This window comes from Bos taurus, chromosome 28 (assembly GCF_002263795.3).
Source record: "Bos taurus isolate L1 Dominette 01449 registration number 42190680 breed Hereford chromosome 28, ARS-UCD2.0, whole genome shotgun sequence".
Taxonomy (NCBI): domain Eukaryota; kingdom Metazoa; phylum Chordata; class Mammalia; order Artiodactyla; family Bovidae; genus Bos; species Bos taurus.
The window spans coordinates 36,890,812-36,917,289 of NC_037355.1; the positions used below are offsets into that span (position 1 = coordinate 36,890,812).

Below are 26,478 nucleotides of genomic sequence, written 5' to 3' on the forward strand. Positions count from 1 at the left end.
CTAATAAAAGAGGACCCTGTTACTCCTAAGAGTGTAAACTTGTCTTGGCCTGAGAGGATGGTAAACAGATTGGGAATGTTGGGATTGAAGAAGAGATGTTCTGTGTAATCATAAGTGAAAGTGAAAGTGAAGTTGCTCAGTCGTGTCCGACTCTTTGCGACCCCATGGACTATAGCCCATCAGGCTCCTCCATCCATAAGGATTGAGTGACTGAGCAACTTCACTTTCCTTTCTGTGTAATCATATCAACATATCAAACAGCACTTCTCACTTTTTGATAGGCTATATAATGTATCTGTTTTATTTATTATCAGTCTTTCCACTAAAATATAAGTCCCATGAAGCTAGAGAGCTTTGTTTTGTTTTTTGTTGCATCTTCCATGTCTGGGACCTAGTTCCTGCAAGATTTATATCATGAATGAGCTAAGAAGAAAGGGTGTGAGTATGGTAGGACATCACTTTGCTGACAAAAGTCTGTATAGTCAAAGCTATAGTCATGTGTGGATGTGAGAGTTGGACCATAAGGAAGGCTGAGTGCTGAAGAACTGATGCTTTCAAATTGTGGTGCTGGAGAAGACTCTTGAGAGTCTCTTGGACTGCAAGAAGATCAAACCAGTCAATCCTAAGGGAAATCAACCCTGAATATTCATTGGAAGGACTGATGCTGAAGCTCCAATACTTTGGCCTCCTGATGTAAAGAGCTGACTCATTGGCAAAGACCCTGATGCTGGGAAAGATTGAAGGCAAAAGGAGAAGAGGGTAGCAGAGGAAGAGATGGTTAGATAGCATCACTGACTCAATGGCCATGAATTTGAGCGAACTCTGATAGTGAAGGACAGGGAACCCTGGGGTGCTCTAGTCCATGGGGTTGCAAAGAGTTGAACACGATTAAGCAACCAAACAACAAATAGCAGGGGAAGGCAGGTTTTTCATTCAACCCAAAGATTTTTAAAATTACCTCTGTACTTGTATACTGTCTGTAGGCAGTGGTCTTCTCTAGAGCACAAAGCAGCACCTTCTCTAAAGTTCAGGCTAAATTCTATGACTGCTGGCCTGGGATATTTTGAGGCATGACACACTGGAGGTGTTTGGCCATGAAATTCACTTCCAGTCTTGTGGTTCTAAGGATGGGCCTTTGCCAAAGAATTTACAGAGGAGGAAACTCAGGACAGTTATATTGTGTTGTTAATGATGATGACTAATTGAACTTGGGATATGAGATATTGATGCCACTGAAGGGAAAAATTGTAGTTTAACAGAAATGTAGTTCAGAAATGCTTTAAATCATCGTTAGAAATTCCGAGTTTAATGTGTTGGTGTATCAGACAGGAGACATCTAGAAGGAGATCATATTCATATTCATACAGATGAGCAGAGGCTGAGTTATACCATGCCCATTTATTAGGAAAATCCACATCTCTCTCTATAGGAGGTAGAGATACTCAAGAAAAGTATGGAGAAGAATGGGTAACTCTTCCCTAATAAATCATGACAGCTAACTTTGCTAAGTAATTAGCCTCAGTATTAAAAACCATAGGAGGCATAATTTTCAGATAATTATATCAGAAGAACAAGAATGTGCCTTGAAAGTTGTAATCTGTATTATATTTTTTCTGTTTATTAAAAAAATGTTTTTTATTGTGGCTACTCTGAGTCTTCACTGGCAGTGCGTGCAGGCTCTTTATTGCAGAGCACAGGTTCTAGAGCTCAAGCACATGTACAGGCTCAGTAGTTGTGGCTTGAGGGCTTAGTTGTCTTGTGGTACGTGGGATGTTAGTGCCCCAACCAGGGATTGAACTCATGTGCCCTGCATCGGAAGGCAGATTCTTAATCACCGGACCAGGGAAGTCTCTATAATCTGTATTTTGATTGAGAACATATAGTAGATTTTGAAAGGCTTTATTTAGACTATGTGATAATTTAATACATATTAATAAAGCTGGCTTCTGCTGCTGCTGCTAAGTCGCTTCAGTCATGTCCGACTCTGTGCGACTCCAGAGACGACAGCCCACCAGGCTCCCCCATCCCTGGGACTCTCCAGGCAAGAACACTGGAGTGGGTTGCCTTTTCCTTCTCCAATGCATGAAAGTGAAAAAAGTGAAGTCACTCAGTCGTGTCCGACTCCTAGCGACCCCATGGACTGCAGACTACCCGGCTCCTTCATCCATGGGATTTTCCAGGCAAGAGTACTGGAGTGGGGTGCCATTGCCTTCTCTGAAAGCTGGCTTCTAGTGTATTTTAAAAGTCATGGTGAAAAGATGCCATCAGTGAGTAGTATTAATACATTTAGCTATACAATTTTATATTATGTAGAATGTAGTATTATAGTTTAATGTCCTAGGTGAGAAAAACAAGAGGCCCAGGGTGACTTTATTGCTTACAGGGAGCAGAGCTCATACTTGAGTCTCTGTCTTCAGAACCTGAGTGTGAAACTCTTTGGCCAGAGTTCTGCTTCAGGGAGCTGTGAGTCACCAAACTGGGACTCTGCCTTACCATGGGACCGAGCAGCTGGCTGCTCATTGGCAGTGAGAGTGTCTACCACTTGTCCTTCACTCAGCGGTGGAACCCTCTACCCCCAATTCTAGTTCTAGTGCTTACCACCTGCTACGAGGAAGCCTCACAGTGAAACTGCAAATTAATGATTATACCAGCCAGAGATTTTTAGACGGGCTGATACAACCTGGTCCCCAGTACAAGGCTATCAAAGTAATGAGCTCTTTTTTTTTTTTTTTTCTTTCTCTTTACCTTTTTCCACTAGTGATGATGTTCACCATGAGAGAAGCTAATGGGTAGTCAAGTACAGAGGCTTGGGAGTTGGGAGAAAATGAGCTGATCAGGGAACCGTGAATAAGCTGTTAAAGCCAAGTGGAAATGAGAAGTGGAGGGAGTTTGAGAGGTAGATGAAGAAGGCATTGTGGAGCACTGAGACAACATGGGGGGAGTTTTGTGTAAATGCAATTTCAGGGGAGCATTTGCCCCACAGCAGCATTACAACATCCCTTTTTGTACACTAGATTTATTTCAGTGGGGAAGGAAGAATGGAAGGGCCATAGGAATAATGGGGGACCAATGAATTAATAATGTTTTGGAAAAGTAATTTTCAGTCTTATATGCTCAAGAGCAGCACCTGCTATAATTTAACAATATTTGTGTGAAAGCTAACTTTCACTTGCGACACAGGAAAGATTGGCCAGTAACTGCCCAGCACCCACAGATGGTAGAGACTGGGTCAATTTTCACTTAAGAGAACTGTGCCTTGCATTTGTACAACGCTGGACAAAGAGCTTCACACTCAGGCTCTGAAGACAGGGACTCAAATATGAGCTCTGCTCCCTGTAAGCAATAAAGTCGCCCTGGGCCTCTGTTTTTCTCACCTAGGATATGAAACTATAATACCTACATTCTACATAATATAAAACTGTATTAATAGTACTCACTGATGGAAAGATGAACGCATATAGATTCCAGGGCTTGTGTGTGTGCGTTTTTTTTTTTTTTTCCACGTGCAGTTTTTGTAACTAACTCAGCACTACTGGATTAAAGCATGTTCTATCAAACTAAAAATCAAAAGCTTTCCTATGGGGAAAATCTTAATGTTAAACCTAGAAGAGGTGACAGCCGCATTACTGCCATCAAAAGTAATTTATTAACCATGTCTGTTCAAAATATTCTGATAGGCACTAAATCCCAGGGGCTTCCTGTTTCAATGTATCCTCTTCTTGCAGTCTTTTCACTGTGCTGTTCGGCTCTCCACCTGTGAATAAAATGGATACCTGGAAAACTTCATCTTTGGGGAAACTATTACAAGCCAAGAGAACGCTGTTTTCATCATCAGCGCCAATCATACAGTGCAGGGAGGTGTATTGGAAGGCTGCCATCCTCAACCTCTCTGTCTTAGAGCTTGTAAAAACATCTTTCCGGTTTCCACTTTAGACCAGGAAATCTGGGAAGAGATGACTAGCGAGGTTTTGCACCATCAGCATAAACCATGCTGATGCTGGCTCTTTACCCCCTCATCCCTCCTTCTTAGGCTGGTCCTACACTGCTCTTCAGACACAGGTACACAGGTGCCTTTCTATTCAAAGGAAGAGAAAAGAAAGAATTTTGTATACCAACCCGAATCGTCTAAAATGTTACCTTTCACAATCAGTTGTCCTGTGACGTGTGCACTTGCACGTACATCTACATTTAGACAATATTTTAAAAGGTAACTTATCACAAATCGGCTACGAGGTATCTGCCAGGTGTAACTGCACAAAGGTCTGTTTCACCAGCATCTCTTTTAGGAAGTCGGAGAGAAAGGGCTCTGCATCTAGCAGCGCCCGCCTTCACGCAGAGAAGCGCACAGACACCCTCCCACGCGCACACACCCCAGCTCTCTCGCCCCGCAGCTTCAGGCTCTGACCCCACTGCACCCGCAAGGAGAGGGGCTCACAATCCGCGGGTCGGGAGCTGCTTTTGCCACTTCCAAGTGGGGTTTGCTTGGATCATTTATTTATCTTGTACCCGTAAAGAAACCACCATTGGGTGTTGGTGGGAGGCGCTACTCTGCCAGAAGCCCAGCCCGTCCGCCGCGGCTTCGCGCACACCGCACCCGCCTGCCTGCCAGCGCCCGCCTGGAGTCGCCTCCCGCCCGGGGTCCCTGTTTCCCGGGATCCCCGACGGGGTCTTCCGTTTCGCGTCTCCCACTTGGGAGTGTGAACGGGCAGAGGCGCCGGGCAGTGCCCGAATCTTCTGCGGGCTGACGGGATTCCCTCCGCGGCGGGTCGGACAGCACCCTCCGCGGACAACCCCGTGCGTCCCCGGCCCCGGGCTCGCGGCGGCGCAGCTCGCTGGAGTTTGACTCTCTTGGGCAGCGGCGCCGGCGCCGAGCCGCAGGCGGCGGGAGCGAGGCGAGCCCGGCCGCTCGCCCTCCGCGCTGCGCTCGGATTGGTCTTTCGCAGACAGTGCTGGCCGAGGGTTGGCTGCGGGCCGGCTGAAGAACAGGTGCACCTTGCCGCCCGGACTCGCGGAGCAGCCGCCGAGGAACGCGGCGCGGCGGGCCGGGCGTGCGGCGGCGGCCAGGCCGGCCCCCTGTGTCGGAATGCGGCTCTCCAGCGCCCGGCGTGCCGCGGGCGGCCGGCTCGGCCCCTGAAGGCGGCGCGAGGCCCAGAGGCGGCGCGGGCGGGCGCCCGGGGGAGCGGGCCGGGTGCGGCTCCCCGAGGATGCCGGCGCGGCTGGAGCGCTTGCAGGCGGCGGGCAGCAGCAGCAGCAGTAGCAGCAACAGCAGCAGCAGACGCGGGGCCCCGGCGCGCAGGAGGCCGCTTGGCGGGCAGCAGACGCGCCCCGCCGCTCCCTGACCGGCCGGCGGTGCCGGGGGCCCGTCTCGCCCCTCTTCCGCGCTCCTCGCCGCCCCCTCCCCGGCCCGCGTCCCCTCCCCCGCTCCTCTCCTCCCCGCCCGCCGCCCGCCTCTCGGGGGGAGGGGCGTGGGGGCAGGGAGCCGATTTGCATGCGGCCGCCGCGGCCGCTGCCTGCGCCCGAGCCCGCCGCCGCCGGAGCCCGCGCCCGCGCCCGGCCCGCGCGGCCCCATGCCTCTGGCGCGGCCCTCGGGGGGGCGAAGGTGAAGACCGGCTCCTAGGATGAGTGAAGGGGCGGCCGCTGCCTCGCCACCTGGAGCCGCTTCGGCAGCCGCCGCCTCGGCCGAGGAGGGCACCGCGGCGGCTGCGGCGGCGGCGGCGGCGGCGGGCGGGGGCCCGGACGGCGGCGGCGAAGGGGCGGCCGAGCCCCCCCGGGAGTTACGCTGTAGCGACTGCATCGTGTGGAACCGGCAGCAGACGTGGCTGTGCGTGGTGCCTCTGTTCATCGGCTTCATCGGCCTGGGGCTCAGCCTCATGCTGCTCAAATGGATCGTGGTGGGCTCCGTCAAGGAATACGTGCCCACCGACCTGGTGGACTCCAAGGGGATGGGCCAGGACCCCTTCTTCCTCTCCAAGCCCAGCTCCTTCCCCAAGGCCATGGAGACCACCACCACGACCACCTCCACCACGTCCCCCGCCACCCCCTTCGCTGGCGGCGCCGCCTCTTCCAGGACGCCCAACCGGATTAGCACCCGCCTGACTACCATCACGCGGGCGCCCACTCGCTTCCCCGGGCACCGGGTGCCCATCCGGGCCAGCCCGCGCTCCACCACGGCACGGAACACCGCGGCCCCCCCGACGGTCTTGCCCACGACAGCCCCTTTCTTTAGTAGCAGCACTCCGGGCTCCCGACCCCCGGTGCCAGGAACCCCCAGTACCCAGGCCATGCCCTCCTGGCCCACTGCGGCATATGCTACCTCCTCCTACCTTCACGATTCTACTCCCTCCTGGACTCTGTCTCCTTTTCAAGATGCTGCCTCCTCCTCTTCCTCCTCGTCCTCCTCCTCTACCACCACCACCACCACCACCACGCCACAAACTAGCACCAGCCCCAAATTTCGTAAGTAAACACTCTCTAAACTCTGATTTACTACTGAGTTTCCATTCTGCCCTCCTGCTGTCTTTTCCCCTCGCCGCTTCTAGCATCCTTCATCCCCAGCCCGGATTGGAACATAGAGTGAGAGAATTAAAACTGGCCACAGGGGAGGAAAAAGGTGCCGGCCTTTTCCCCTGTGAGGGGAAAAGGTGGAATGAAGCAGAGGGAGATTGTCAGCCAGGCTCCATGGGCCCTACTTCACTGGGTCCCAAATGAGAACTAACTCCCTTCAAGGGGTTAAAGCCAGTGCGATCCCTCTTCACTGCAGACCTGCTGTCGAGTTCTGGGATCCAGCTCCTGGTGAGAGCTGGGGAGGGAGGGAGGGCCTTCCCCAAAGGACGGAGCCCTTTCCCTGCATGTAGAAAGCAGCGAAAGAAATGCACATGCATTGACCGACGTTAAACCGCGGAGGGAAGTTGTGTCCGTGTGGGGGTGGGCTGGGGGTTGTGTGTGGTCATTTGATGGAGATGTTGGTACAGTGAAGCTGTAGGCACTTCCAGCAGCCCTGACCCGGGCAGGGACCAGGAAGGGTTAATTAGAAGCCATTGTGGGAGGTAGGGAAAGGAGGCGAACCATGGCGGAGGGCTAAACTGATAACCGCCTACCCTGCCCGTGAACATTCCGAGGTGTAGAAAGGATTCTGTCTGCCGAGAGTGAGTTAACTAAGGGGAATTATGAAGGGAGCCCTGCGGAGCTGCCTTTTCTCTGGGAGGAGGAGTTTTTTCAGCTCTGCCAAGCATTTGCTTTGTTCATTTCCCAAAGGTGGGGTGTGAACCTCGTCTCCCCTCCCTTATGCCTGAAAAATTTAGGCAAAATGGGACAGAGTTCCCTGCAAGGATGAGAAAATCCAACTCCTTTGAAACAGGTCACTCTTTGAATATAGCTTCTTCAACCGTGTCTCAGTTGCTGCCAGCACTGGTCAGTTACCCCAGGCATGAGAGCTTTCTGCCTGTCTGGGAGGTGTGTATTTCCTCTGTATCTTTTTAAATGTTTCAGATGACTAATTGGCCTCCCACCACTCTCCCACTACCCCACCTCGTTCTTATTCTAAGGAAATTTTAGGCAGCCTCTTAATCTGACTGTGGATCAGGATCTGAGAACAGTTTGCAACCTGTGAAGGTTATTTAGGACAAACCCCCCAGCCTGCCAGTTCAAGTTCTATGCAAGGCTTTTCTCCCCAAACTGCCTGGCTCTGCCTTCCTTACGCTGTATTTCTGTTTTGAGCCACAGCATCTGGAGGGAAAGGAAGAGTGTTCATCATCATCATTAACTCTTGAGTAGGAATACCAAGCTTCCAGTCATCTGGGAAATTTTCATTTCCCTGACCTATGGTTTTATCTGGGGTGGTATTTAACCTTTGAAACTTTTTTTTTTTGATTTGTTGAGGCTAAAGTCCAAGGAGAGACATTCCTGATGTTTTTACTCTGCTTTGGGGGGGAAAAAAAGGCTAAAAAGATAAATTGGGAGACAGGGAGGAGAGGGGAATGAAGAGAATCTGCCACAAAGCAGAATGGCAGGCAAGCCGGTAACTTGCTGCTTCTCTCTCCTTTGGCTGAAGCAGTAATTTTCGAGAGCACATTTTCCCAGGAGGTGTGTAGAGGCTTCTCTCAGCAAATCTAGCTGCTTGAGTTTGGTGGATGGGTAAAGGATGTGCAAGTGTATGTGTGAACATTCAGTGGATTGAAAATAGATGCGTTTATCCTAAGACCCCAGTTTTTTTTTTTTTTTGGTCTCTTGGTACAGTTGATATAAATAATGGAGTATTGGTATACTTCTCAGCCTTCTGTGTATGTCGGGGGAGGGTTGAATATAGGGGATATTTCATATTCTTTCTCAATTGATTTCCTTGCTTTCCATTCTGGAGGTCTTTAAAGAAAAGCCCAAGATAATTATTTCTACCCCTTCATGCTCCCTTCCTACATTCTGTAGAAGGGAATGGCAGTGTGTTTAATAAATAATGATTATTGACAGGGCTCTCAGCCCTAAGGAAAAGGGAGGGGGGAACCTGTAAATGGTGTCAATGTTCACTTAGACATATAAGCAGTATTTGTTTTATGTGTATCTGAGGCTCAGCTCCTGCTCTTTTTTAAACCTCCGGCAAAGAGTTGAATTAAGGGATTTACGAGTGTGGAAATCCAGCAGAAACTGACCTGGTTTGTCTATATCAACAAGGGAAATTTTAATGAAAGGAAGATTATGTAGTTTCCATAAAAGATGAGTTTAAATAGGCAGTTTGTATGGTAATTTAAAGAAAAATGATAATTTAATTATTTTTTGAGTACAAGATCGCAGGGTGATTAACAAAAGGAAATAAAGGTTTCATTTGAGGGATCATCAACACTGCTGAAGAATGGCCTGAATATCTTGCATTAATATTTTTCACTTGTTTTGATTATGCCACCAAAGTTCCCAGGAGAGAAAGTCCCCTTTTTTCCTAGCTCCTACCTTTAGACTTCAGTAGATGCTTTTTCTTTTATTTTTTTTCCAAATGAAAGTCATGGGTTGTATTTTAGCCCCTGAAGACAGCTGACAGTGATGCTTTTTTTTTCTTGAGACTGTCTCACAAATTCTGAAATTGCCAGGGTCTGTGCTTTTGAATTGAACACAAGGCTTGTAGAATGAGTCTTTGTGTTTATCTTAGGTCAATCAGAAGGATACTGTCTGTAAAGGTAGTGTAGCTCTTTGGAGTGGAAGAGGCTGGTTCACTCTAGAATAAACACACTTGCAAATGAGTAATAGGATTTTTGTAAGCAAAAGTTATATTTGCTATGAGAAGACCCAGTTTAGGAGATTGCTTCTGATTTTCTGTAGGATTAATAGCAAAGAAAGCTTGAACTTGCAAGGTGGAGGAGGAGAGGGGCTTGGAAGTGGACTCTTCCCACTTCCAACTTTCAGAACGTGAGCCAGACCAAAACATTCTTCTGTGTTACTGGGGTATCTTGGATTCCCAGGACTTGCCTTTCCTTCAGATGCTTTAAAAACAAACATCTTGAACATACTGCCTCTAAGAGATTATTTCCTACAAAATGTCTCTGCAGCTGTAAGTGTAGGGTTAGTTTACAAATCTTTTAGTCCAAAGGGAGGTGTACTGCAGACAGTAGAGAGACAGTAATTTTGACCAGTGTATAAACATCCTTTTAGGGCACATTGAATTGTATTTTCACACTTGAAATGCGTATGTGTGTGTAGAATGTTGTCAGTGCAAATGTGGATTGTTGTTTTACTCAGCAGAAAACACCCTTTAACAGATACTTAACAGAAGACTAGATCTTGGCTAAATTCAAGTACTAAACACAACCACTTATAATGGATTATTCTTTGGGTCATGTTTGGAAGGTATATAGCTTATTCCAGTGAGTAAGATCACAAATCTTGAGTAGTATATTTAGTAGTGAAATAAATGTAAAGTGTATCATTGATGTTTAAACATGGTAGGATGACAGTTTTAGTATAACCAAATGTTTAAATCAGACTTTATCCCAAACGTCATTTTGGAGCATTCCATTGATAACATTGACAGTTTTATTATCTATTCTTTTTAAACATCTTCAGTCTTTCAGCAAGAGTACTCGGAGTTGCTTTATAAACAGCCTCAAGTACAATTTGTTTAAAGTTACTCCTATGTTGTCTTTTCTCCACGTGAATTGGGGCCATCAAAGGAATTCCAGCATAGAAAGGACTCACCCCAACCATATGGGGTAACCACAGTGAGAGGATTCAGAGTTCGAGATCAATATTTCTTATGAAATCCAATTGAGAGGTTTTTTATGAGCACATGTTGCAGCTTGAGTACATTTTGATTTCCTCTGGCCTTCACACAGGATTATGAGACTCTTCTGCTTTAGTCAATTATGCTGTGCATTGTACATTTCTGACACTTATGTTGTGCTTCATGGTCCTAACAGGAGAAAAAGAGGCAGGCAGGGGTGTGGGCATAGAACCGGTAAGGTTGTTTTTAGAACCATTTTTAATCTGGCCTCAGAGCCTTAAGGCTGTGGTTTCAGTCTTCCTCCTCTGTTCCTCATGACTGAGACAGAAGGGGTTGGGAGCGCTAAGAGAACGTTCCTTTTGCATGCTTGATTGGTGACTCCAGACACCTCTGGTCTGTGCAATTTCCCGGATAGCCTTTTTTTTTTTTTAAACACAGTGTTTAAACACAGTGTTGATCTACATGTTTGTCAGAAAGAAAAACAAAAACTTCAAAAAAAGCTGGTGTGTGGCAGCTTCTCTCTTTACTTTAGGTTAGTAAAGCAACCACCGTTTCTACATCCAGGTCAAACCATAATCAAGTGTTGATGCCGAGTTGGAAAGCAGTGCCATCCTAGGCGGTCTGGTGTTTAGAAGAACAAACTGTCTCTTCCTCTCTGGCGTGCTTTCTCAGCTCCTCCTCATCTACACACCACAATGAAAAGGAGGATGATTTTCATCTACCTTCTTATGTAGAAATTCTTTCCTCATAACCTCTCATATCCAGTGCTAAACATATCTCAATATTCTATCTGAGGTGTAGAAAGTGGAACATGAAAGCTGGCCCTGAAATATATAAGAGCAAAGAAAGAGCCATAAATCTAAGTCTGAAAACTGCATTTGAATTGCTTGTGAATAGAACTAGAATTCATTTTTCTCCCCATGAACCTGTTTTTATCTTCAGACTTTTGTGTTGGGTGAGGCACAGAGCTGGTACTGCGTTGGCAAATACCACTGAGACATTTTTGGAGTCTAGAGATTTTACTTGTCTGTACTCAAAAAAGTGTTTCCTCCAGAACCATGTACATATGGAAGGCAGGAGGGAGAAAGAGACTCAATTTAAAGCTTTGGGATACCAGGATGGAAATGTACCTAAATCCATTCATGGGCTTATTAATGAAAGTCTTAGGACACATGGTTTGGTTTTGCATTTTTACAACTTTTTCTCTGAGGACTTAGGGACTCCTTCCTTACCCAGTCTTTTATAGATTTGAATCATGGCTCTGTCTGAAGGCCCCTTACAGACTTTTGATTATTTTATCTTACTTTTTATTTCCTTAGCTTATCGTATAAACAGTAGTCATTACAGGAAATTTTCTTAGATATGCTTAACCTTGCCATGTTGTTTCAAGTTGTTTTAAAAGTCAACCTTTTTGGTAAGCCATGTTTGACTAGGTTGATAAAGAAAGTTAAGGGAAAAAAATTATACCTATTGATGCAATTGAGATAATCAAACTGTCTTGGTATTTACTTTTTTAATTAAAAAAATTTTTTGAAGATTCAAAAAACTTGATGGAAAACTAATGACCATTTATTGTCCCACACAGATTGATGTACAAATATACTGATTTTGACAGTACCTATTATCTGAGTCCATGAAACAACTAATTGTAGATTGAACATGCATTATTATATCCATTCTTTTCATAATGCCATGTTTTCATTTTAAAATTTATTTTAATGACTATTAAATGTTGATTGGGGTATTACTATGCTGGTGGTTAATTGGTTAATTTAAAACATCTATAAAAGTAATTGTTTAAAAACCAGAAAAATAAAACTTTAAGTAAACTTAAAAGTTCAAATATATACAACACATTCATTCTCCCATACCTTAATGTAGGCATTTTTAAAAAAAAATTATATCTCTTAGTTTGGGCTTAGCATCTTTTTCTTTTTCTTTTCCATATGCTACTCTTCTAATTACTTGTTTCTTCTGCAAAGATACTGGTGAAGGAATTTCAACCAGATTTTTCATTGATATTCTAATATCCCCCCTGCCCTGGGAATCTTTTATAGGTTTTCTTTTTCTTTTACAATTTTTTTGCTCATATAATTCAAAGTAATTTTCTTTCTTTTCCTTTTTTTCCCCCCAGCAACTCTCCATTTGGAGTTTCAAAACATAAAGCTATAATTGAATAGAAACTACAATTATCTTTCATTTCCGCAATCATACGCCATTGGCTTACATAAAATTTAACTAAACAACATAATTATAGTAAGAACAACTGGCATGAACAGGTTTGATACCCACACTGAGTGTTGGTGAGCACACAGCCCAAAAAGAAGTCGCAGAGGTATGCAGGCATCCTGCAGGTTGGCTTGCTGGCTGTGACTTTCTCACCGTGCCGTGGCCCTAAGTTCGTTACACTGGGGTGGTGACAGCTGGCTAAGGGTTGGGAAAGTATCTCCTTTATAGGTAATAGTATTGTAAATGTAAGTCAGCCATGACCATATATTTTAGGAACTTTACTGGGAGGGAAAATAGCATCTGGAGAAAAAAATCCAAAAAAAAAAAAACCCTGTAGCCTTGAATCCTGTGATAACTGTGAACCCCAAAGAACCAGCTTAATCTCTCTGAATTTTAACTTCTTCCTCTGGGATAATGAGGGGGTGATGATAATAACCTGCTTCATATACCACTTCTGAAAGAGCCTATAAGCTGCAAATACTCTACTGTTTTTATGTCAGTAGAGATGGAAAATGGATAGGCTGGGTATTTTCATCTAAAACCACAGCAGACCATTGAATTCAGCTGAAATGTTGGAGCTCATTTGCTACGTGACTTGAGGAATCTGCCGTTACAGTGAGGGATGATTTTGCTTGCATGCCCCTGGATCTCTCCTGTATTCCTCTCTGGTACCCTGGCACACACAGTGGAATATGGTGTAGAAATCTCCCTCGAATCACCCTGAAAGCTTAGTCACAAACTGGAACCCACCATTTCTCATCCTTTGCTTAGTAGATAGTTTTGCAATCTGTTTTGCACATATGTTTCTTCAAAAGAGGAACTGAAATTTGAGAGAAAATGGGAGAGATTATTGAATTATAATTATCTGGAAATCTGAAACCAACAAAATTCTGAAAATTTTTGATGAAACAAAGGATGCCCTCATGGCTCCTTTTTTGTTCCCTTCCCACACTGTCTTATTGTCATTGAATCTTTGGAATTTAGAGAGCACGTTAGTAAAAACATGTGATGTCTGCGTTGCATTCTCTTCCCCCTCTTAATTTAGGGGTTATTGCGGTTTAGGTTCCAGAGGATTAATGGGTTGCTTGTGCATCAAAGAGCTCTTTTAGATAGATGCTTTTGTACGTCAGGGAACTTTAATATTAGCATTTTGAAAACATCTTGCTTCAAGTCTATGTTTGTTGGAACCTTCATCCTGAATTATATTTCACAGTATTACTTCTTTTTGTTATGAGCCTTTATTTTTCAAGACAGGTTGGTGATTGTACATAAATCATAGCTTGCCATTTCCAGGCATAAAAAGAGGCTAGTCAAAAACAAGCCTGCAAACTGAATTCAGAATTTAGTTTAATAATAGAAGTTAAGCAGCTTCCAATGATGATTTTGTCTTTGAGGACTTTTCCTAGACATGATAGTGTATCATGGATGCAGTATACACTGTGTAGGAGCAGGAAAAGAAGTCTTCTGAATCCATGTAACTGCTTTAGCAGTGATACAGTATAGCCAGAATTATGAGCAGAGACTTTTCTTTTTAGCTTTTTATGTTATGTTGCTGCTGCTGCTGCTAAGTCGCTTCAGTCGTGTCCGACTCTGTGTGACCCCAGAGATGGCAGCCCACCAGGCCCTGCCGTCCCTGGGATTCCCCAGGCAAGAACACTGGAGTGGGTTGCCGTTTCCTCCTCCAGTGCATGAAAGTGAAAAGTGAAAGTGAAGGCGCTCAGTCGTGTCCGACTCTTAGCGACCCCATGGACTGCAGCGCACCAGGCTCCTCCATCCATGGGATTTTCCAGGCAAGAGTACTGGAGTGGGGTGCCATTGCCTTATAGTCAATTAACAATGTTATAATAGTTTCAGGTGGACAGCAAAGGAACTCAGCCATATATATTCGTTTATCCATTCTCCCCAAATTCCCCTTCATCCATGCTGCCACATCGTATTAAGCAGAGCTCCCTGTGCTATACAGTAGGGCCTTGTTGCTTATCCATTTTAAATATAGCAGGGTGTACATGTTGACTCAAAACTCCTTAACTGTCCCTTCTCATCCTCCCCTGTCTGGTAACCATGAGTTCATTCTAAATCTGTGAGTGAGAAGAGAATTTTTATGCTAAGCATTTGATAAGAATTCTTCAGCATATTAGCCTACTTCCTAAGATACCCTTCCATGATTACTTATGACCACTGGCCTGCTCTTCCAGTCAATTGCCAGGGAGTTAGAATTTCACTAAGAGAAAATCACTCCGTCATCATTTTGGGAGCAGACTCTAATTGATTTCTGTGCTCTGAATTTTACTTTTAGAAATGGGAAAGATGTCTTGACAGAATCTCAGTCTTAGAAGGGGCTTGAGAATATAGGTAAGAACGACTAGAGCTGTCATTTCTGGAATTTTACTGTGTGCCAGGAGGGTTCACACTTTACATATTTTGTCTTATATGCTTATTGAAACAAGGATTGAAAGACAGTCATCTAGCCCTATAGCCTAGTCTGATTATCTGAATTATGCAGGTTAATTGAGCTGGGCTTAAATTGGTTGTATAATTTGCCTAGGACATACGTAAGTGGCATCGTTTTGAAAAATCGGGAACATCGGAAGATCATTTTACAGGTAATCGCTTCCCACTCCAGATCCTAAGACATTGACTGACACAAGGTTGATATATCTATGCTCATTATCTCTTTCAAGCCCTTAGCTCATAACCAGTGACATTTGCCATTTTTAACTGCGTAAATGGCATATCTGCTCATACCTGTTCTTTGCTATAGTAAAGGGAGCCTTTGTAACCAGAGAAATTGCCCTGGTTTCCAGTCCAAGGAGATATTTAGGATGTATTTCAAAAAAGATAAAGAATGTGTTCCTCTAAACTTCTATTCCTTGATCTTAACTCTCTAATTTCCTCCTGTGGCTGCTTGTAGGTGATTCAATAGAACAATGACAGAAAATAGTAACAGACTTTATTTCTCTGCTTCCTGAAATTTAGCCAAAATTTTCTTCTCTGCTCACTCTAAACTTGCTTTTGATTGCAGTAGTTACTGCATTGTATGCTGAGAGTGGCCCATGGAAATGTGTCCGGGAGCCTTTGAAGTAATAGCCTTGAGGCTTAAAATACCTACCCTACCAAGTAAATGTTGGATGTTGCGCATATACAGTGTTTCCCACAGAGCATCTGAATTCCCTCCTGGAACTATCCTGCAAGGTACCCACCATTGACTAGCCTGCATTACTAAGAAGTTTGGTGAGACCTTGATGGTCTGCCACGGGTACCAACAACTGGACCCAATCATTACTTACTTGTTTGACTTTGCTATGTACCAAGGGTCCCTAAGAACAAATATCCTGAAGGTTAAACTGAAAAATGATTGGGATTTCCTACTTTTGCAAACTCATAAAAAGAAAACAGAAATAGATCAAATACTGCGATCAAGTTACAGAGTCTTCGAATAGCTATGCAGAAGGGTAAAGTGAAAGTCTTAATCGCTCAGCTGTGTCCGGCTCTTTGCAACCCCTGTGAGGCTCCTCTTTGTCCATGGGATTTCCCAGGCCAGAATAGTGGAGTGGGTTGCCATTCCCTTCTCCAGGGGATCCTCCCAAACCAGGGATGGAACCCAGGTCTCCCGCCTTGGGGGCACATCTGAGCCACCAGGCAGTTTTTCTGCTGAAGGGTAGGAGTGCTGTAATGTCAGGAAGCCTGTGTTGTCAAAATCCCAAAGACTGTGAATGGATCTCATAGACTAAGAATGACGACTGCACTCTTAAAGAAGAGAGGAAATGAGATTGCTTACCCAAACTTGTTGTTAACCAAGAATTTTTATCAGCATGGTGACAAAATCTAGACTCTGGGATAGAAAAGTGAAAATGGGGTATAGAAATGTTTATATTAAACACTGTCTTTTTTTTTTTTTTCTTTTTCTTTTTTTTTTTAATTTTATTTTATTTTTAAACTTAAACACTGTCTTGACTGAATTCCATTTAATTGAGTTTTCTGTATGAGACTCTCTTCTGTATTAAAAAACTGACAAATGCCCCCTTTTAATGCTGGACATCCACAGCTGATAGGGCTCCTGCCTTCAACAAATGAGAGATATATTTACCAAGTGTTAGTTGTATATTAGCTCCTCACAAACCTATTTATGCTGGTTGTTCTTGTTACTGTAATTAGGTAATGTATTTAAACAATATTCAAAGCTATAAATTAACTGTGGTTTCTATTAGAACTAGGTTGATTACTTTGGATACACTCCATAGAGAGAAGTTACTTAAAAAATGCTTGTTGAATAAATTGTGGGCAAGTTTAAGAGAAAATACATATGTCATAAGAAATATGCACTTGGATTGTTTTACATACAGCTTTAACTTCTCATTGCTCAGTGAATTCCTCAGTAGATATTTGAGGTATGGTTTTTCACAAGAAAGGTAACCAAAATTTATTCAGTGAAAAGCTTTGAATACCATAACCAAATATTTGGCAAGTGAATGTACATCTATAAGTTTTAGGTACAAATAAAAGAAATAAGATAAGTTTTACTTTACCCATGTGATAGATTTACAAAGCCATTAAATTGTGTTTTTTAGTTGTTTAAATATACTGGAAAATATTTAACCTTTGGGGTAGAAAATTATATAAGATGCCAGTTACATAGAGCTACATCAGTTATTAATAATAGATTTAATAAATAGTAACTGTAATCAAGGGAAGTATACAGAACTGTTAGTGCTAATGATTTCTGGATTGTGGAATAGAAAGGTCATTTAATTTATTGTACTTTGCTGTAGTTTCTAAGTTTTATTTAATGGTCATGAATTATCTCTCTAATTAGAAGTTATTAAGCTTTTGATAAAGTGAAGAATAAAATCCATGAATCAATTCAATTGTTGGTCATGGTTCTGTAAAGATTTTTTCTAGTCTAAGAGTTTGTGTCTTCATTGATGATGTCAGCATTAAAGTGTTGTCTGAGCTGAGTTGCTGTGAAATGCAGATGTGGAGAAATACAAACAAATTTCATTGCTCATGGGGAATAATGCCTTATTGAAGGCAGTGTCTTACCCTGGACCTTGGATTATTAGCCTTGATTTTATAAGGATAAAAAAAGTGATAGTTTTACTGTATTACTTAATGGCTTTTGAAGCTTGCCAAAGTCGGTCAGACTTTAGAAGTATTGCTAAGGATGGATATAACCTATAGATATCAACCAATTTGGGGTATACTAATCAATTGCCTGATCTATTTTAAGGATGAAATGACGGGAAAATGAAAAGGCTAATTTGTAGCACTGGGTCTTGTCAGAGAGGACTTAGATCACATAACTAACAGGTGGGATGCCCAATTCAAAGCTTTATTGGATACTGTAATCCTCTCAGTGAGTCAAATGGTGTTTACTCACATGGTAAAGTTAGGTGGTTGTCTACAGATAGAACAATTCCAAAGGCCAGTGAAAAGAGGTGATTTCTGGGAGACCTGGTCTTTAATTTGATCAGGAGTTGTGCTCAGTCTTTTAAGATAGCTGGCAAATATCGATACTTTGGTGAGCAAAAAGAGAACAAAAAGTGATTCTGTGTATATAATATTAAACATTAGGAGTCAAGATAGTGACTGGAAGGAAACCCAAGATATGGGATTTGGGGGGTATTGGGAAAATATTAATGATCAGGATACTAATGTCGTAGGTGAGCTCTGTTCACCACAATTCATCGAGCTGCATGCTTATGATTTGTGCACTTTTTGTATACATCAGTACAAACTTGGTTTTATAAAAGACATCTTTCAAAACATTCCTTTGACCAACACTTCATATTCCCAGGGTGGTGACCTGCACACGTGGGCTGTCCCATTTATAGACACTGGATTATAACTCTCCATGTTAGTTGCGCATGTCTCACAGTCTAGAAAAGGCAAAGAGGGTCTTCCTGGCGTCAGCAGCTTCTTTTGTTCTTGGCTTAGTGAGACGCCTTAGAGATGCTCCTTTTTAACTTAGGTCCTTCTGAATGGATACCTTATATTATATAAGATTTTCTTTCATCCATATCAGGAGCGTTTCGGATATAGCATACATTATCTCACTTTTTACCCATCTTACACGTGTAAGCCATACTTGTTTCTAAGAGTGACTTTATACAGTTCTGCCAGCGTTAGAGTGTGCGATACATGAGAAAGCTAGTTCATGATCTGCATTTATGATTTTGTCGAGGTCACAACTTATATTCCAGCAAATAATTAAGTGAAGTATGCGATTCCAGCTGAGAAATATATGAGATCTTTTCAGAAAGTAGTGATCAGGGCAGACATAGGTAGGTTCAAGGGAGAGTGTCTTGGCAGAGAAAAGGCCAAGTGAGGCCACGGTAGTAAAAGGTCATTAACAAGCAGGTTACTACTTTAAAGGGAAGTAACAACTGGCTTTACATCTGTGTGTCTGGCCTAGTGGGCAAAGATGGCCTCTTGGAATTAATGAAACAGCCTCACCTATTCCTTAGGGCAGGGTCTGATTTGGAGGGAGGGCTTGAGAGAACTTAGCTAGGCTATCCTGGGAAGTCACAGTCAGGGTTGGTTCAAGGAATTGCACAATAATCTGTGTTAATTTCACAAGATACAGGGTCTCTAGGATGACTTAGAGGGAGGGACAAATCAGATCAGATCAGATCAGTCGCTCAGTCATGTCTGACTCTTTGTGACCCCATAAATCGCAGCACGCCAGGCCTCCCTGTCCATCACCAACCCCCGGAGTTCACTCAGACTCATGTCCATCGAATCAGTGATGCCATCCAGCCATCTCATCCTCTGTCGTCCCCTTCTCCTCTTGCCCCCAATCCCTCCCAGCATCAGAGTCTTTTCCAATGAGTCAACTTTTCGCATGAGGTGGCCAAAGTACTGGAGTTTCAGCTTTAGCATCATTCCTTCCAAAGAAATCCCAGGGCTGATCTCCTTCGGAATGGACTGGTTGGATCTCCTTGCAGTCCAAGGGACTCTCAAGAGTCTTCTCCAACACCACAGTTCAAAAGCATCAATTCTTCGGCACTCAGCCTTCTTCACAGTCCAACTCTCATATCTATACATGACCACAGGAAAAACCATAGCCTTGACTAGACGGACCTTTGTTGGCAAAGTAATGTCTCTGCTTTTGAATATGCTATCTAGGTTGGTCATAACTTTCCTTCCAAGGAGTAAGCGTCTTTTAATTTCATGGCTGCAGTCACCATCTGCAGTGATTTTGGAGCCCAGAAAAATAAAGTCTGACATTGTTTCCACTATTTCCCCATCTATTTCCCATGAAGTGATGGGGCCAGATGCCATGATCTTCGTTTTCTGAATGTTGAGCTTTAAGCCAACTTTTTCACTCTCCTCTTTCACCTTCACCAAGAGGCTTTGTAGTTCCTCTTCACTTTCTGCCATAAGGGTGGTGTCATCTGCATATCTGAGGTTATTGATATTTCTCCTGGCAATCTTGATTCCAGCTTGTGTTTCTTCCAGTCCAGCGTTTCTCATGATGTACTCTGCGTATAAGTTAAATAAACAGGGTGACAATATACAGCCTTGACGAACTCCTTTTCCTATTTGGAACCAGTATGTTGTTCCATGTCCAGTTCTAATTGTTGCTTCCTGACCTGCATACAGATTTCTCAAGAGGCAGATCAGGTGGTCTGGTATTCCCATCTCTTTCAGAATTTTCCACAGTTTATTGTGATCCACACAGTCAAAGGCTTTGGCATAGTCAATAAAGCAGAAATAGATGTTTTTCTGGAACTCTCTTGCTTTTTCCATGATCCAGCGGATGTTGGCAATTTGATCTCTGGTTCCTCTGCCTTTTCTAAAACCAGCTTGAACATCAGGAAGTTCACGGTTCACATATTGCTGAAGCCTGGCTTGGAGAATTTTGAGCATGACTTTACTAGCGTGTGAGATGACTGCAACTGTGCGGTAGTTTGAGCATTCTTTGGCATTGCCTTTCTTTGGGATTGGGATGAAAAGTGACCTTTTCCAGTCCTGTGGCCACTGCTGAGTCTTCCAAATTTGCCGGCATATTGAGTGCAGCACTTTCACAGCATCATCTTTCAGGATTTGGAATAGCTCAACTGGAATTCTATCACCTCCACTAGCTTTGTTCGTAGTGATGCTTTCTAAGGCCCACTCGACTTCACATTCCAGGACGTCTGGCTCTAGGTCAGTGATCACTATTTGTCCCGTGTCATTTAGATAGGGTCCTTGACTAGCGCTGAATCTGTTTAAGTATTGACTTCATTCCACTGCCTCTTCAAAGTGCTGCAAGAATCTGTAGAATTGGTGTGTGTTAAAATGTTTAGTTTTGTCCACAGTCACATCAACACAGCCCTCGATTTAACCCAAAATAGTATCTTTCAAGTATCTAAAAATTTGCAAGTGGAGACACAAGGAGAATAACAAGAGGATCTGCTTGATTCTACTGCCTCACCTAAATTAACCTGGGACTTCAGATTTTCTGGAGGCAAAAATCTCCTCTATAAATTGATTGCCATGCCGCCCCTCTGATTCCATCTGAGGTCTTCTTTCCAGAAGCCACTCAGCACCTTTGGGATGGAGCACTGCTGACACTGTATGGCCTTCAAAAGGCAGAGGCTCTGTTGATTCCCTGTGTGCACTCACTGCACGGTGAGGACTGAGAGGCAAAGATGCCGCTGCCTCGGGAGCCCTGAGGATCATGGCTGTAATGTGAGGCTCTTGCTTTCCTGGCCTGCCAGGTAGAGTCTGTTGTAGATGCAGGAGCTACACCTGGTTATTTACATACTGACAGCTAAAATAAGTTGTGTCACCTCACCTTGTTCACCATAAAGAACTTTGGATTAGAATCAGATTCATCACTCTTGCCAGCTCATTTGGCTGCTCCTTGTTACCGGATAGAGGGGCTATAACACTGTGCTTAAGTGCAAATGTTAAATTAGTATTAAGAGCCAGTGGTATCTCTGCTGTTCTCACTGATCAGATAATTTTCGCTGATGTCAACGTTTATAATAAAGCCAGCTGACACATACTAGTGTTATTTGCTTGGAATATTTTCACTATTTTTTTGACGTAGATAAAGGTAATTTTTTTTTTTTTTTTTAGTTATTTGTTGAGGCTTTGTGTATTTGATTAGAAGAGATCTTTGAAAGGAAGGCAGCAAAGCTGTAACAAAGTCAGTATCAAATTTGTGTTTCCGCTTTATCATTTGGTTTTGTAAGCTTCTCAGTGACCTTCCGTGCTACCACATTGATGCTCGTCTTTGATCTGAGCAGCTCTGAGTAATTTATGATAAATAATGAAATGCTGTTTCCTACAACGCACTGCAAGTGGCTGAGTGTTATAAAAGTCTAAAGAGCTCTATTACTTCTAAATCACTAGATAACACAAAAATGTTAACCCTAGAGAGGAAAGGTCCAGTAGAACATATTGCTTGCTAAGCGCACTTCCTTCTGCCTGGGACCATCTGATAGGCTTTGGGCATCTAAATTCTGTGGGGACTGGCGTCTGAACCATTATCTTCTTGAATGGCAAGGAGGGGTTTATGCCTTTCAGCTAGTTGACTTGGCTTGGAGCAATAGTAGTTCATATTTTTTGGAGTGGAGGAAGGGAGGAACTTTCAAAAGTTGTTTACCGTTTGAAACCTTTGATTAATTTTTAAAAATGGTGTTACCAATGGTAAGGACTTGGCTGCTAGGATGCAATAATTTAAAACATTTGATTTGAGCACAGATATTAAAGATGGATATTAAGCAAACATTAAAATGATTTTATCAGAGCAAAGCCTTATAGGCTTTTAAAAAATTATCTGGATTTCTTTTTCAAAACTAACTCTTATCACAGTGTTTGCATTTTCTCTTATCCACGTGTACAAAAATGGAGACACCGTAAGCATACATCCAATTTGCAACTCTCAGCTTTCTTGTACTCCACAGTGTATAGTACAACTGCTAAATGTTGTCCACAGTGAGTATGTGTGTTCTTATCCTGGTTGTCATAAAAAAGCTGCATATCTAAGTTTTAGGGCTTGAAGACTTTAATTGCCGGGTACGGAACGTCTTTATGTACTGCATCCCATTGTGAAAATTGAATTAAATTGCCAGTCAGGGAGCTCTTTATGCTGCAGGAGAGTCTCTTTGAGAGCAAACCATGGAGAAGGGTGATCTTTGGCCAGTGGTACTTCTAAACTCAAACCCTTTGCTGAAGTTTGCCATGTCACTTTCTCACCTTTCCCCAGACACCCTTATTTTGCCCAGTGAAATCATCCGTTTCCCCTGCTAGAACTGCTTTATTTCTTCCAGATATCAGCTATGAGACATGGGAAGAATTGTATACAAGTAAATTACAAATAGTGCATTTTGGCAAGTGTACTCGAGCCGTTCCATCAATTGCTCTTCACTTCAGTGCTGGGAAGTCCACTTTACCCTTATAGTTGTCAGTTATATGCAATCAGTTGAACCTCTGGACGTTCCCCAAACAGAGATGCTTTCATGCCAGGAAAATCAGGCTGTTTGAATGTTCTAGAATATTTTTGATGAAAAAGAGTTGTTGCCCTGTCCCATGGGAGAGAGAGATTCAAAGAAGGAAAGCTGCTCAGTGCATGGCCTACAGCACCGTCTAAGGTCTGGTGTGGGTAGCACTGCGGTATGAGCAGTACAGCCTATCTCAGGCATCTGAGGAGGGACCTGGAAGTTTATCGCTTATCCAGGCTTTTAAAATCTCTGTATACCTAGTCTACCACTTCCTTTGTGATGGTCCACCATGCAAAGAACCTGATGAAGCCTTTCCATGGAGCCTAGGGAGAGCCTCACCCTAAGGAACTTTGTGTTCCTTTGCATGCTCTTGTTAATGCTTACCTTTTTTTTTTTTTTGCTTCCAAGGAAAATAAGATAATTAGAAGAGTGGTTTTCAATGGAAGGAAAGTGATTAAGGCACAATAGGCAGGCTGCTGGACCTGCTTTAGGAATGGAGGTCTACGGCTGCCACTCAGTTGTTTGAGACCTCAGGGTAGACTCCTCAGGTTGTGAATTTCAGATTCTTCTGTAAATAAGGCTATCGGATAAGATATTCCTCAACTCTCCTCATGACCAAAATTCCCTGAAGCCGTGTTATAAATTTAAGATGATAATATTAGTGGAATTTTTGAGTTACTAATTCTGGCTCTCTTCCTGCCTTACCCCCAGCTCACATTCTCTCTTGCTCTCATACATATACACATGTGTATATATTCACAGGGTTTTTTGGGGTGGGATATTTTGTAGTTAAGCATTTAGTAACCCCCATATTTCAGTGTAGTACAAAGGTGTGACTTGATTACATCCTAAAGTCCAGGGAATTTTGCTTGTTTCCAACTTTAAAATAGAATTCCTTATCCTTCCCTTGACAGATGTAGAGCTTGGTAGCCAGATGTAGGTCTGTTACTGCAAAGTATATGTGGATATATATGTAAAAATAAACAGATGCCATGAATAGAGGTATAAGGAGGCCTGGAGGAGTTACTGACACACACAAAATATTAAATTAATCCAGTTCCAGAAAGACTCACAATACCTTTCTCCGTGAATTAAACAGAATTCTTGGTTGCTGAGTGTTACAAGCACAGAGGACTAGTTGTATTTCTAAAGCAATATTACAAATGTGTCTAAATGTAAGGCATTATTATTTCCTGACATGTTGGTTGGCATGGACATTTTAATACCAGAATGTGGTTCCATCCATCCTGTTAGAGCAGAGCTCTGAGCTGTGACAGTCAGAGTGACGTGTAATTCAAACTTGAGGTGGCTAGTATTAATATTTTATCTTTTTCTTAGAGCACCTTCCTCATTTTTAAATAAGGCATTTCAGTATAGAAAATTAGAAAATATAAGAAGAGGAAAATAAAAGTCAGTTCTGTAATCCAGGCTAAGACAAGTATTGTTATCTTTTTGTTGAATATGAGACTAATATTTTTTCAAAAATGAAATTATACTCTAACTCTCTTTCAGCTGTCTTTTTCCACTTTAAAATATTTCTATGTTAGAGTACCTAAAATTCTATCTGTAATGGTTCTGGGTTGATGTATATGGATATACAAAAATATAATGAGCTTATCACCTGTTGAGAATATGGTTTGTTCTAATTTGGTCATTATTATATACAAATATCTGCCCTGAACATCCACAGATGGATCGCAAACTTTTGGCCAATATATATGCAGCAAAAAACAAAGCAAAACTAAAAAACCCTTACATTTTCATTCTAAATTCTTAAATTCTTATCCAGAAAAGTGGAACAAATTACTTTGTTGCCTTTATCATGTCAGAAGGCCCATTGTTTCCATAACTCCTGCCCTCCTTTCTTATAGGCGTTAACACATCATTGACAGTAAAACCAACCAACCAACAAAAAAACCCTTTGCCAACAGGATAGTTTTATTCTTCGTTTTAATTTTTAGAAATCAGAGTGTAATTGCTTTACAGTGTTGTGTTGGCGTCTGCTATACAACAAAGCGAATCAGCTGTGTGTATGCATATATCCTCTCTCTCTTGAGCCTCCTACCCCGACGCCACACCTCTAGGTCGTCACAGAGCACCAGGCTTAGCTTCTTGGCTGTACATCAGCTTCCTGGAAAATACCTGTCTATTTTATACATGCTCGTGTAATGTCATGCTACTTTCTCAGTTTGTCCCACCTTCTCCTTCCCCTGCTGGGTCCACACTCTATGTCTGCATAAGAGGATAGTTTTAAAACAGTATCTTGTTGGTGTTCTGTCTTGAGAGTAAACATTTTAGAAAGTTATTAAAATGGAAGTAGATTTCAATGGAGAGGTTCCCACGCCTTTCCTGTCTGCATACACAGTATGGCCAGATGCCTCTCTGCATCATTCAGAGCTTCATCCCAGCGGAGGATGCTGCCGGGAAATGCTGAGGACCAGAAGTACCAAAGATGCCCAGGGTAATGTGATAACAAAATTTTTTTCCCCTTAAAACCTGGAAATAGTGTTGTAGATAGAAGGTAGGTCACTGTCATGGTCATCATCAAAAGGGGTCAGCAAATAAGTGCAGCTGTTCTTGACTAAGTGACCTTAGGGGCTATAGCCCCTTGGGTTAGTTGGCTAAAGGTTAACCTGTATGTTAACTTATGAATGCGTATGTGCTTAGTCGTGTGTGACTCTTTGCAACCCTATGAACTGTAGCCTGTGAGGCTCCTCTGTGCTTGGAATTTTCCAAGCAAGAATACTGGAGTGGGATTTTCTACTCCAGGGGACCTTCCCCACCCAGGGATCAAACCCATGTCTCTGTGTCTCTTGTATTGGCAGGTGATTCTTTACCATTAAGCCACCTGGGGAGCCCAAGGTGGCTGTAGTAAACATTCATTTACATAGCTAGTAAGAGTCTGATAAAGAACACAAGCCTAAACACACAGACACACATAGGTCAGAAAAATTAATTTCTAAAAGTCCAGAGGGCTTAAATTTCTCCTTGAGTGAAGACATGCTTGGGCATTATCCCTGCCCTTTTCGTGGCTGTCCTGTCCAGGACATCTTCAGTGCTCTGCACAGTAATGTTTCCTGTTCTCTCTTCTGCTCCATGGTGTGGATGTGGAGCTGGAGATGAGGCTCAGCTTCCAGGGAAGAGTGGCGTCATCTGCTCTGCACCTGGGTCTCTTGACAGTCACTGCCTCCAGCCACCAGCCTGCTGCTGTGCCCGTTAATAAGTGCCACGGAAACCCAGTGCGCTCCAGGGGTGGCGGAGAGGTGGGTGAGCATCAAATCACTGCATGACACTAGATTTTCAGGTGTCACATTATAAAAGGAGAGCCACCTGAGAAAGAGCAGGGCCAGGCCAGCATCTTGTACCCCCTGCTTTTTTGGCATCTGCTTCCCTTTGGCTCAGTCTTCTCTGTGAGGAGCAGGGAGACCCCATGTTCCAATTTTCTGCACAGATTTGTCAGGCTGAGATGCCCCTTCGCTGGTGTATCCCTAACACTCAAGCAAGAGATTGATTCATTTGATTGGGATTAAACATCTGAATCTGTTAAGGCTTTGCTGATTATTGACAGATCTGTCCTTTGAGCCTTATAGTTTTAGGATCAAGGCAAGTTAGCAT

The 26,478-nt window shown here is 43.2% G+C and overlaps 1 protein-coding gene across 6 annotated transcripts in view; it reads left to right on the forward strand.

The window, feature by feature from the left end:
- Window positions 1-5,419: 5,419 nt before the first annotated feature.
- The window catches only part of NRG3 (neuregulin 3), a 1,237,517-nt gene continuing 1,216,458 nt past the window's right edge, over window positions 5,420-26,478 (forward strand). For 5 of the 6 annotated variants that reach the window (XM_059882571.1, XM_059882573.1, XM_005226444.5 and 2 more), the window contains exon 1: window positions 5,420-6,456. In XM_059882571.1, the coding sequence (XP_059738554.1) occupies window positions 5,619-6,456 (838 nt within the window). In that variant the 5' untranslated portion in view covers window positions 5,420-5,618. The remainder of the gene's footprint in view (window positions 6,457-26,478) is intronic. The other variant, NM_001205478.1, reaches the window with a different exon arrangement.